Below are 11665 nucleotides of genomic sequence, written 5' to 3'. Positions count from 1 at the left end.
GTGCCACGTCCACTTTACCCGTTGTGCTACCACCCAACCCCCCTCCTTGTAGCGATCTTTCATCTCCTTGTGACTCCCTTCCTTCACAATTTCTCTGTCCTATCAAATTAAAAAATAATGTTAAAAAAAAAAAAAAGAAGTAAATTCTATCGCAACAAAGTAAAAGACTCTGGGGAGGGTGGGTGTGGAGAATACAGGTCCATGAAGGATGACAGAGGACCTAGTGGGAGTTGTATTGTTATATGGGAAACTGGGGAATGTTATGCATGTACAAACTATTGTATTGACTGTTGAATGTAAAACATTAATTCTCCAATAAAGAAATTATAAAAAAAAAGAAGCAAACTCAATAATATTCACACATGAAAATATAGATATTCTGAGGTGTTTGTAGTATAAGAGTTTGGAATTCAAATAAACGCTCACTTTAGGAGATCATGGAATATGACCATTAAATGGATATAACCAGAAGAAAGAATAGGTTAGGGAAGCAGGCAGTGGTGGAGGAGGGAGAGAAAGAGGATGGAAATGGGAGAGGAGTAGGTGGGGTGGTGGGGTGGTGCTGGGGCCAGATGTCTCAGGCACGCGTTTTACGTGCCCTGCCAGCCGAGCTGTCTCTTGGGCCTCTAGACCGTTCAGTGATGTATCATTGGCTGCTGGCTTTGGAGCCCAGGCAGTCAGTGGGACAGCCACTTGCCTGCTCTGTGATTTCTGCCTTGACTTCTGGATATCCACCCCCACATCTTGCTTATGGTGACAGAGCACCCCGCGCACCGCCAGGTCCTAGCCTAGAACTAGTGGCGTTCCAGTCTTAAAGGAAAGAGCAGGGTCAGCTGGAGTTATTCCACAAGGCCATAGCTACTGGTTTTTCTCTCTAAACCATTTCCTAGGGGCTCTGTTAGAAATTGGCGTTAACACTCCCCTTACTGCAGCCTCAGATGTCCCACTTCCTTGTTGAACTGTCCTGCTGGGTGTGAGTGGTTCTCTCCTGGCTCTCAGCCTGAGGACTGGCACTTCATTCTGCCTCGGCTGGGACCCAGTTACCCCTTCCAGTCAGACTTGTTAATATTATCATTACTGAAGTACAATGGGCAAATGAGCATTATTTTAGATTCAGGTGTGTGACACAGTGACTCAACATCTGTACACACTGCAAAGTGATCAACAGGATATCTGTTTATCATCTTTTCTTTATCATCCTTCCTCACCCCACCCCACCACACCCTACCCCTCCCCCTTCTGGGACTTGAGCCTGTGTTAAAGAATGGTGGGTTACTGGGGCTGGGCAGTAGTGCACATAATATGAAGCACAAGGCCTTGCACAAGGATCCCAGTTTGAGCCTCCGGCTCCCCACCTGCAGGGAAGGGTCACTTCACAAGTGGTGAAGCAGGTCTGCAAGTGTCTATCTTTCTCTCTCCCTCCGTTTTCCCCTCCCCTCTCAATTTATCTCTGTCCTATCTAATAAAAATGAGGGGAAAAAAAGGCCTCCAGGAGCAGTGGGTTCATAGTGCAGGCACTGAGCCCCAGCAATAACCCTGGAAGAAAAAAAAAAAAAAGAGTGGTGGAATATTTATTTATTTTACTTATTATTTTAAGATAGAGACTGAGAGACAGAGGAGGAGAGAAAGACAAGGAGAGACATCACAGCACGGCTCCCCCACTCATAAAGTCTCCCCTGCACACACAAGTGTTCCCAGGGGTGGCCAGGGTTCAAACCCAGCTCCTCATTTGTGTACTCTCCAAGTGTGTACTCTCCTGAATAAGCCAAGTCCTTGTTTCTTATCCTTTTCTGTTTTATTTTTAGAGAGAGAGGGAAAGAGACTGCAGCGCCAAAGCTTCCTTCAGGGCAATGGGGGCTAGGCTCGAACCTGAGTCATGCACGTGGCAAAGCAGCACACTAACCTAGTGAGCTATTTCCCCAGCCCTTGTTTCTGCCCTTTTCACTGGAGGAAGAAAGGAGCATCTCCAGGTCTACCTATAGCTCCCTGTCTCTGTCTCTTTTCATGTCTGACCTTCTCCGGATGGCAGGTGACACCAGTTTTCATTTCCACAAGTCATGTGAGAAAGAGCTCTGGGAAAAGACATTTATTACACAAACAGCAACCTTGCTGACAGAAGAGTCAACAGCAGTCCAGGTGGTGAAGTGATAGAGCCAAGGTCCTAGCCTTGATGGTGGCAGTTGGGCAAAACAAACCCTTCTCCCTCTCAGCCAGGCTCCTCTCCTGAAGGCGATGTGAGGCTGGTGGGGTCCAGGGCATCTCTGGGGTCACACCTGCAGGGAGGGGCTCTTCAGTGAGCCTGTCTGGGGCCAATCTTTCTGGGTCAGTCTAGCAAGCTGGCAGGGAAGGTGACCAGAGGCTGCGTTTGAAAACAGACAGAGGAGTCCATGAGTCTTCTTGAACTCAAGTTGGGCGGGGTGCTCTCCAGTGTGACTCCCCAAGCTTCCTGTTCAACTTTTTTTTGTGGAGGGGCAGGGTCACAGTACATATTGTACCAAAACACTCCTTTACCAGACTGCGTCCTTTTGTGACTTCCTGGGACTCTGAGAAGATTTCTGGCCTCCTCCTGGTGGCAGACTGATTTGTGTCACCTCACGCTCAGTCTGTGTCTCAGCACCCACAAGGCCCCTTCACTCTCACACTCTCGTCCTGGTCGGGCGTTGAAGGAAGGTGAAAACCACCTCCGAAGCTCCTTCCTGTCTGGCTGGCACACTGAGTTCTGATTTTTTTTAATAAATTTTTATTATCTTTATTTATTTATTGGATAAAGACAGCCAGAAATTGAGACGGGGAGGGGTGATAGAGAGGGAGAGAGACACCTACAGCCCTGCTCTTCACCAGTCTCAGAGCTTTCCCCCTCCAGGTGGGGCTTGAACCCCAGGTCCTTGCACATTGTGTGACTTGTGCGTTCAACCTGGATTTACTTATTTTATACGAGATAGAGTTCCATGTGAGAGAGACACAGAGAGAAGTCGCAGCATCACTTCAGTCCTTGTGGCCCCAGGGATAAACCAGGAGCCTCTGACATGCAAGTCCAGTGCTCTGCCAGCTTTGCACTTTCCTAGCTGCTGGCATCCGGATTCCTTTTCTGGAATCATCTACCTCAGTGACTTCTGGCCCAGAGCCAGCTGGGCTCTAGTTTTCTGTGCACAGAGGAATGGTCGGTCCACACCAACCTGCGGAATCTGGATCCCGGAGTTGCAGTCCATATGCCAAGGGCCTGTGCATTCTCTCCTGGGGTGACCGCAGGCCTCTGTGGAGGCTCCCAGCGCAGAGGGTTCAGAGCCCCACTCTGGTCCGGCCTTCCCGCTTCCAGAACGCTGAGATCTGCTCCTGGGTGACCCGGGGCTGCAGCCCCCACTCCACATCGGGGCTCCCGGGCCGCAGTCTCTGGGGAGGGGGGCTCCCCACATACCCCCCAACCTCGAGCCTCTGCTCAGGTTCGGCCCAGCTCACCAGGCCCGGGGCGGGAGGCCTCTCCTCCCAGGCCTGGGCTCCCCAGAAGGTGCTCTGGACTGCGGGCTTGGGTGGGACGGGTGGGGGTTTGGGGGCTGGGAGCGCAGGTGGAGCAGTGGCTCGGGCCTCCAGGGTGCCCCCTGGTGTGGGGGGTGCGGGGGACCCCTCGGTGAGCAGGGGCACAGCCGAGCTATACCAGTCCTCCGAGCGCTCGCGGGGGCTGCCGGACGGCTCGATCCACAGCTCGCCCCCTGGCCTCCAGACCAAGGTGGGCGGCCGGCTGCCAGGCGGCGAGCGCAGTGAGCTGCGGAACAGGCGCTCGGCCAGCACGGCCGTGGCCACCAGGAAGAGCGCAGCCAGGCAGCCCAGGGCCAGCATGATGGGCACGCAGGGCCCGCAGGGCAGCGGCGGCCAGGGCTCAGGCTCCTCCGCGGTGGCGCCCTCCAGGGGCCCGGGAGGCAGCGCTGCAGTTGAAGGCATCTAGAGAGGACCAGAAAGAGCAGGGCTGGACCCCAAGACCCAGACACGACCCTGGAGAGACTGGGAATCCGGCCCCTGGAACAGACCTGGGCAGAGATGGGGGTGATGGGGACCCAAGCCAGACAAGAAGGGGTCACAGGGCCTGGATGGGAGCCCACCTTGATCTGCAGAAGGCCCTCCGACTCAGAACCCCCCCCCCAGGCCCTTTGGAGCCCCATTCCCTTTCCCTGACTCTAAAATTCTAAGGACTCCACTATCTTTTTAAGTCTAGGCCTTGCTGAGCAGAGAGAGGAAGTGGTGAGTAACAATGAGGGCCTGCTCCCCCCACACCCTGCCCCATTCCCGGCCCCCCCTAGAGCCCTCTCTGGGGCTATCTGCTGGCACCCTGGAGCCTTATAGGCCTCGTCAGCCTTCCAGCAGCCGCCTGCTCTTTCTGCACCTCCTTTGGCTATAGATTTCTCTCCAGGGCCCAGCCCTCCCCCAACTTACAGGGTGCTCTGGCTCTCCTCACCTCCTTTCTGGGATCCCCTCTCCGCTTCAGAGCCTCTCTGCCCAGTCAAGCCAAGGAGGGCGGAAGGCAGTTGCCTCAGAGCTGAGCGGAAGGGAGGGTACCGCCTGTTGCTGGGCAACTGCACCCCAACTCCCCTGCCCCCTTCCCCCCCCCCTGTTTCCAAGCATGCTGGGGGATGTGGTCACTGCGGTGAGGAGGCCTTTCCTGGTGAGAGGAGGGGCCGGCAGGACAGTGGCTCCAAGCTGAACTCGGTTTCAACCCACAACCCAGGCCACAGGACCCAGAACATTCTGCTGGGGACCCAGAGAGATAAGACCGAGACTCTGGTCTATGTAGGGGCTTCCCAGAGCACCAACGTGTCTGTTTGGGCCATTCCCGCCAAGCCTTTCCCACACACTTGCTTGGCCTAGGCCTCCGCCACATTTTCCGTGAGCAGACATCTTGACTTTGGAGCCTTTAGGCCCGATTTGGGTTAGAAATTATCTGTGAGGTGAGGTTTCATCCAGGCCTCTAGAAATAGCCCAACACTGTCCCTAGGACCTAAATGTGGGTGTCAAGGGGACCCAGGGGACACAGGCTCCTGACTGGAGTCCTCACAGGGGCAGTGAGCTTGCCTCACCTCATGACAGATGACAAATGAGCCCCAAGTCATACACCCGCATGTGTGTAGGAGGTAGAAATGAGATATAAATACATGGCCCGCAGTTGTGGGGACACAGCACCCACTGACTAGGAGGGCAGAGTTCCTCGGCAGACGGTCAGCCATTTTAGATTGAAAGGTGGTGAGAATGTGCTGGTGGAGGGTAGGGCTTCCGGAGCAGTGGAGCAGTGCTGCAGGTGTCTCTCTCTGTGTGTGTGTCTCTTTCTCTCTCTGTCTCTCTCTGGCTTTCACCCTCTATCAAAAAGAAAGAAAAAAGTGGAGACCTTGTGCAGGTACCCAGCCCCAGCGATAACCCTGATATCGTCTTACAAAAGCGGTGAAGAGGAGTTGTCCTCGTCTGGTGTCCTTGAGGAAAGAACAAGAGTTACAGAACTCTTGTCGCACGATCCCAGATCTGTTTGCGGCAAGAACGGGTACCTCCAGGGACACGCTCTCCCGCCTGTAATCACAGCATTGCCCACTAGTTCCGCTACATTCACCCCTGTCATTTCGCCATCCTTCCACTGGCTGATCCCCTCCCTGGACTGTGATCCCCTGGGATGCCACTAGAGGGCGCGCTTGTGTCCTGGTTCCAGGAGCCTCCCCAGCATCCCCACTGCTGTCCCTATGACCCTGCCCCTCCAAGGCTGCATCTTTTACCTGCCCTGGACCCGGTGGCCAAATGTGCTTACCTTTTTTTTTTCTTTTTTGCCTCCAGGGTTTTGCCTACACTACGAATCCACTGCTCCTGGAGGCTATTTTGTTGCCCTTGTTGTTATTATTATTGTTGTCATTACTGCCGTCATAGGACAGAGAGAAATGGAGAGAGGAAGGGAAGACAGAGAGGGGGGAGAGAAAGATATACAGACACCTGCAGACCTGCTTCACTGCCTGTGAAGTGACTCCCCTGCAGGTGGGGAGCCCTGGCTCGAACTGAGATCCTTACACCTGTCCTTGCACTTTGCACCACCTGCACTTAACCCGTTGTGCTACCACCTGACTCTCTGTGTTTTCCTTCTCAATACTATTTCTACTGTCTCACAGATTATATAACTCTCACTCTTTGAAATGACACTTTTCCGAAGCCTGGAAGGTGGCCCCGAGGATAAGGCTTTGGACCCTCAAGTGTGAGATCCTGAGTTTGACTTGCAATATTGCATATGCCAGAGCAATGCTCTGCTGTTCTCTCTCTCTCTCTCTCTCTGACTCTCTCTCTCTCTTTCTCTCTCTCATCCTCTCCCTCTCTGTCTCCCTCTCTTTCTTTCCCTCTCCTTCTCTTTTCCATATTAATAAACAAATACTTTAAAAGGATTTGGGTGGTGGCGCACCTGGTTGGGCAAACATGTTACAATAAACAAGGGTCAGGGTTTAAGCCCCTGGTCCCCACCTGCAGGAGGAAATTTCATAAGCGGTGGAGCAGTTGGTCTCTTCTCTCTCCCTAGCTCTCTTTTTCTTCTTGATTTCTGTCTCTATTCAATAAGTCAATAATAAAAATTTCAAAATATTTAAAGAGAAGAGTGTACACTTTAGTGGCTAGGAAGATGGCTTAACTGGTAGAGAATCAGCCCTTCATGCTTGAATTTCCTGCTTTGGTCCTTGGCGTTGCATGTCCCAGAGTGGTGCTTTGGTATCTCTCTTTCCCTCTTTCTCTCATGTGTGGTGAATACAATAAATCTTTAGACAATAAAGTGGAACTGGGGAGATAGCATAATTGTCCTTCTAAAAACTTTCACGCCTGAGGCATTAAGGTCCTGGGTTCAACCCCAGGTGCCGCCATAAACCAGAGCTGGGCAGTGCTCTGCTCTCTCTCAGTGCATCGTTCTCACTGTATCAATCATTAAAAAAAAAAAAAAAAAAAGTGGGGCTGGGCAGTGGCGCAGCAGGTGAAGCGCACATGGCACGAAGCGCAAGGACGGGCATGAGGATCTCAGTTCGAGCCCTCAGCTCCCCACCTGCGGGGGAGGGCGTCAATTTACAAGCGGTGAGGCAGGTCTGCAGGGGTCTGTCTATCTCTCCCCCTCTCTGTCTTCCCCTCCTCTCTCCATTTCTCTCTGTCCTATCCAGCAACAATGACAACAACAACAACAACGATAAACAACAAGGGCAACAAAGGGGAAAAAAATAGCCTCCAGGAGCAATGGATTTGTAGTACAGGTACTGAGTCCCAGCAATAACCCTGGAGGCAAAAAAAAAAATATATATATATATATATAGTGACCCATGAGGTGGCTCATGGGATTTGGAAGCATGGGGTCCTGAGTTCAATCCCTGGCATCACATGTTCTGGCTTTCTCTTTTTAATTTGTGTTAATGAATAAATTAATCTTTTTATTGTCACCAGAGTTATCACTGGGGTTTGGTGCCTACATGACAGTTCCACTTCTCCTGGTAGCCACCCCCCCTTCTCTCTATTTTTGATAGAGACAGAGAGAAGTTGAGAAGGAAAGGGGAGGGGGGCTAGGCGATGGCACACTGAGTTAAGCACACATAGTACAAAGCGCCAGGATCCTGGTTCAAGCCCCCGGCTTCTCACCTGCAAGAGGGTGGCTTCATAAGTGGTGAGCCAGGTCTGCAAGTGTCTCTTTGTCTCTCTCCCTCTCTATCTCCCTCTCCTCTCTCCTATCCAATAAATGGAAAAAAATGGCTGCCAGGGGCAGTGGGTTCATAGTGCCAGCACCGAGCCCCAGCAATAACCATGGAGGCAAAGAAGAAGAGAAAAGAAAAGAAAGAAAGAGAGAGAGAAAGAAGAAGGAGACAGAAGGAGAGACCTATCACACTATTTCAGCACTCATGAAACTTTCTCCTGCAGTGAAGGCTGGGGGCTTGAACCCAGGTCCTTCGCATGATAACATGTGCTATGCCAAGTGTTCTGTAACTTAGCCCTTTCCTTGTTTTTTTTAACATTTTATTTTATTCATTTATTCCCTTTTGTTGCCCTTGTTGTTTTATTGTTGTAGTTGTCGTTGTTGGATAGGACAGAGACAAATGGAGAGAGGAGGGGAAGACAGAGAGGAGGAGAAAAAGACAGACACCTGCAGACCTGCTTCACCGCCTGTGAAGCGACTCCCCTGCAGGTGGGGAGCAGGGGTTCGAACCGGGATCCTTATGCCGGTCCTTGTGCTTTGCGCCACCTGCGCTTAACCCGCTGCGCTACAGCCCGACTCCCCTTTCCCTTGTTTTTTAAGTGTACACTTCAGGTGGCTGGGAAATAGTCACATATCTTACCACACACACTAACTTGGGCCACCACATGGGAGCACCTGTGCAGAGGAAGCTTCATGAGCTGTGGTATCTCTCCTCCTCTGTCCCTGTCTCTCTCTTCTTCTCTGTCTGTCATTCTCTATCTATAAGGGCGGGAGTCCACCAAGAGTGGAAGAACCACAAATTATGAAGATTCAGAGCCCAGTGATAACCCTGATGGCACAAACAAAAATGCTTCAGTGGTTTTTAGTGTAGTCTCAGTATTTTGTACCCACCACCACTCCTCCAAAAAGAAAGAAGGAAAGAAAGAGAGAAAGAAAGGAAGGAAGAAAGAGAAACCCCACGACCAACAGCAGTTGCTCTCCATTCCCTCTCTCCCCAGCCCCTGTCCCCCGCCGCTGCGCTCTGTCTCTGCCTGTGGCTTTGCTCTTGTGAAAAGTTCCTGGCGACAACTCCAAGGCTGGGCTCGTCATGTAGCCAAGTATTCTCCTAGCCGTCCGTGTTGTGGCCTGAATCAGGCTCTCATTCCTTTTTTTTTTTTTTAATTACTTTATTTATTTATTCACTTTTGTTGCCCTTGTTTTATTGTTGTAGTTGTCATCGTTGTTGGATAGGACAGAGAGAAATGGAGAGAGGAGGGGAAGACAGAGAGGGGGAGAGAAAGACAGACACCTGCAGACCTGCTTCACCGCCTGTGAAGCGACTCCCTTGCAGGTGGGGAACTGGGGAGGGGGGCTGGAACCGGGGTACTTAAGCTGGTCCTTGCACTTTGTGCCACATGCACTTAACCTGCTGCGCTACAGCCCGAATTCCCCTCTCATTCCTTTTTATTCTCTCTGTTTGTAGTTGAGTCTAGTGCCTTAGCCACTGCGCCACCTCCCGGACCACTCTGTTTGTAGTTGAATGACACCCTAGTGTACACATGTATTCATTCATTTGTTTGTTTGTTGTTGCCAGAGAGTTATGGCTCCAAGCTGTTTTTCGGAGACAGAGAAAGAAAGAGAGACCTCAACACCAAAACTTCAGTCAAGGCAGCAGGACCCAGGTTCAGACCTGAGTCACGTGCATGACAAAGCAGGTGTCTAGCGGCCCTCACTGCAGTGTTCTAAAGCCAGTCCCCAGTAGAGCGACGCCTCCATCTCTGGGAAGCTCTGAGGGATTGTGTGAGGATACATTCTCGGCTTCTCTGTATTCTTAGGGGAGAATTTCTCTGTCATACCCTGACTCCATTTTTAATTTGTGCAGAAACTGTCATATATATACATATATATATATATAATTACTATTATTTATTTATTTATTTTGACTAGAGCACAGCTCAACTCTGGCTTATGGTGGTGCGGGTGATTGAACCTGGAACTTTGGAGTCTCAGGCATAAGAGTCTCTTTTCAGAACCATTAGACTACCTACACCCTCAGATCCAAGTTCCTGGAAAGCATGGGGCACACAGCCTCAGGCAGGCAGAGAGGCAGAACGCCCTGGACACAAGCTTGCAGGAAGCCTCTGCTGCTCCCAGACTGCCAGCCACAGCCACCAGCCTGCCGAAGCCAAAAACCCTCATAAGGAATAGGGATCTGACCTAAGGAATAGGGATCTGACCTAAGGAATAGGGATCTGACCTAAGGAATAGGGATCTGACCTGAGGCTGGCTATCTAGCTAGATTGGTGACAGAAAAGTTATTCTACAATACAACAACAAGGGAAACAAAAGGAAATAAATATTTTTAAAAAAAACAAATAAATATTTATTTATTCCCATTACCCTTGCTGTTTTATTGTTGTAGTTGTTGTTGATGTCGTTGTTGGATAGGACAGAGAGAAATGGAGAGAGGAGGGGAAGACAGAGAGTGGGAGAGAAAGACAGACACCTGCAGACCTCCTTCACTGCTTGTGAAGCGACTCCCCTGCAGGTGGGGGAGCTGGGGGCTCCAACCGGGATCCTTCCGCTGGTTCCTTGCGCTTTGCGCCACGTGCGCTTAACCCGCTGCGCTACCGCCTGTCTGTCAGGAATCATGTTTTTATACCATCTATGAAAAGGAAGAGAGGCTGGAAAATATCAGAGGGAGCCAGGCACAGTTTCACTTATCTGATAAAGAAGAGGAAAAAGGAAAGACACTTGGAAGTAGTGATAGGTATAGGGGTGAACTAGAAAGGGTCTGAAGGCAGGACCGTTGGAAAAAAAAAAGGGAATATTTATATACATATACATAGATAGATAGATAGACAGACAGACAGATAAAATCAGCCCGTATTGGTTACCTTGGAAGAACTATAACAGTTTCCAATGGTCCTCTGACTCCTCTTCCTGGAGCCATGGCTTTATGCCAGGAGCTGGAATTCAGGGACAGATAAGACCCAGACCCTGCCTTCCACCCGGCTCCTGCTTTAGCAGAGCAGGCTACCATGTAAACAGATAAATGACAGTTCAGGCTAATTAGCGCCACACCAGAGAAGCAGGATGCACAGCTGGAGGCCAGAGAGTAATGCTGCTCTTCCTGGGCGGGCCGGAGAGGTGGGAGGAGAGCTTTGCAGGCTGCTGGAGTCCATAGCAGGCCTTGTGAGGCACCAGGTGACAGGCGGGGGGCCTGGAGGAAGCCTTCTTCAGTTGAATGAAGTCCCTTTGGCTTGTTGAACTTGAGTCTTACTTCTTGCAAGAGTGAAAGGGGATAGAGAAGCAAGGTTGGCGTTTGTTTTTGTTTTGTTCTTTGTTTTGCGGTGACACACTATGTTCAGATGAAACCACCCAGGAGGGGCTGCCAGAGACAGTCCTCCAGGTAGGACTTGCCCTGTTTGGCCTAGATTTAAGCACACGGAAGTGCCATAACACAAGAGGAAGCTCCAGGTGCTGTGGTGTCTCTTCCTTTCTGGAGAGAGAGAGAGAGAAGGAGAGAGAGAGAGAGAGAGATCCAGGGATCCAGGACTACCAGGTTTGGGTTTGGGAAACACATTTTGAGAAATCCTTGATGGGTTGAAGGGCAGATTCTTAATCTGAGGCCTGAATCCCCACTCTGACTTTGAGAAGAGAACCAAGTAGATTTATCTGAGAGGGACAGTTCTCAGCAGGTCCAAGAGTAGAAAGGGAGAAAGGTCACCCTCAGGGTGGTGTTAAAGACAGAGTGTGAGCTTGAACTCATGGAGATGAGGAAAAAGCCTGGCTCCAAGCTCCACAAAGGATAGAAAATGGATTTGGTTAAGGAAAGTGCAAAAGGCAGTAGCCTTGAAATTCCCTTTTTATGCAGTTGTTTGTTAAGTGCTTTTAGTATGAGTTGCTTGTAGTATGAGGTGGAAAATTCCTTGCCCCTTCCCCCTTGAATAAGCAGGACCTCATCAGTGAAGGCCACCCATTGTTCAAAGGACCCTGCCTGGGGACAAGCCT

At 50.8% G+C, this 11665-nt stretch overlaps 1 protein-coding gene across 3 annotated transcripts; it reads right to left on the bottom strand.

The window, feature by feature from the left end:
• Positions 1 to 2071: 2071 nt before the first annotated feature.
• Positions 2072 to 4576, bottom strand: C15H16orf54 (chromosome 15 C16orf54 homolog). Of its 3 annotated transcripts, XR_009544992.1 has the most exons (3): positions 4448 to 4576; positions 3177 to 3936; positions 2072 to 2359 (listed from the first exon to the last, which is right to left on the bottom strand). XR_009544992.1 is itself a non-coding variant. In XM_016193897.2 (2 exons), exon 2 carries the CDS (start codon positions 3934 to 3936, stop codon positions 3280 to 3282), a length of 657 nt encoding a protein of 218 aa, XP_016049383.1. In that variant the 5' UTR covers positions 4448 to 4576; the 3' UTR covers positions 2072 to 3279. The 3 variants fall into 3 exon arrangements, 2 of the variants coding, with proteins under 2 accessions (XP_016049383.1, XP_007536243.1); XM_016193897.2 differs by having other exon boundaries at positions 2072 to 3936; XM_007536181.3 differs by having other exon boundaries at positions 2072 to 3936; positions 4426 to 4489.
• Between the last annotated feature and the right edge of the window lie 7089 nt (positions 4577 to 11665).

This window comes from Erinaceus europaeus, chromosome 15, assembly GCF_950295315.1.
Source record: "Erinaceus europaeus chromosome 15, mEriEur2.1, whole genome shotgun sequence".
NCBI classification, from domain to species: Eukaryota; Metazoa; Chordata; class Mammalia; order Eulipotyphla; family Erinaceidae; genus Erinaceus; species Erinaceus europaeus.
This window is presented reverse-complemented; position numbering and strand designations above follow the sequence as displayed.

Excerpts from the sequence above, each read along its gene's own strand:
- C15H16orf54 (XM_016193897.2), bottom strand. The coding sequence starts at position 3,936 with ATGCCTTCAACTGCAGCGCTGCCTCCCGGGCCCCTGGAGGGCGCCACC.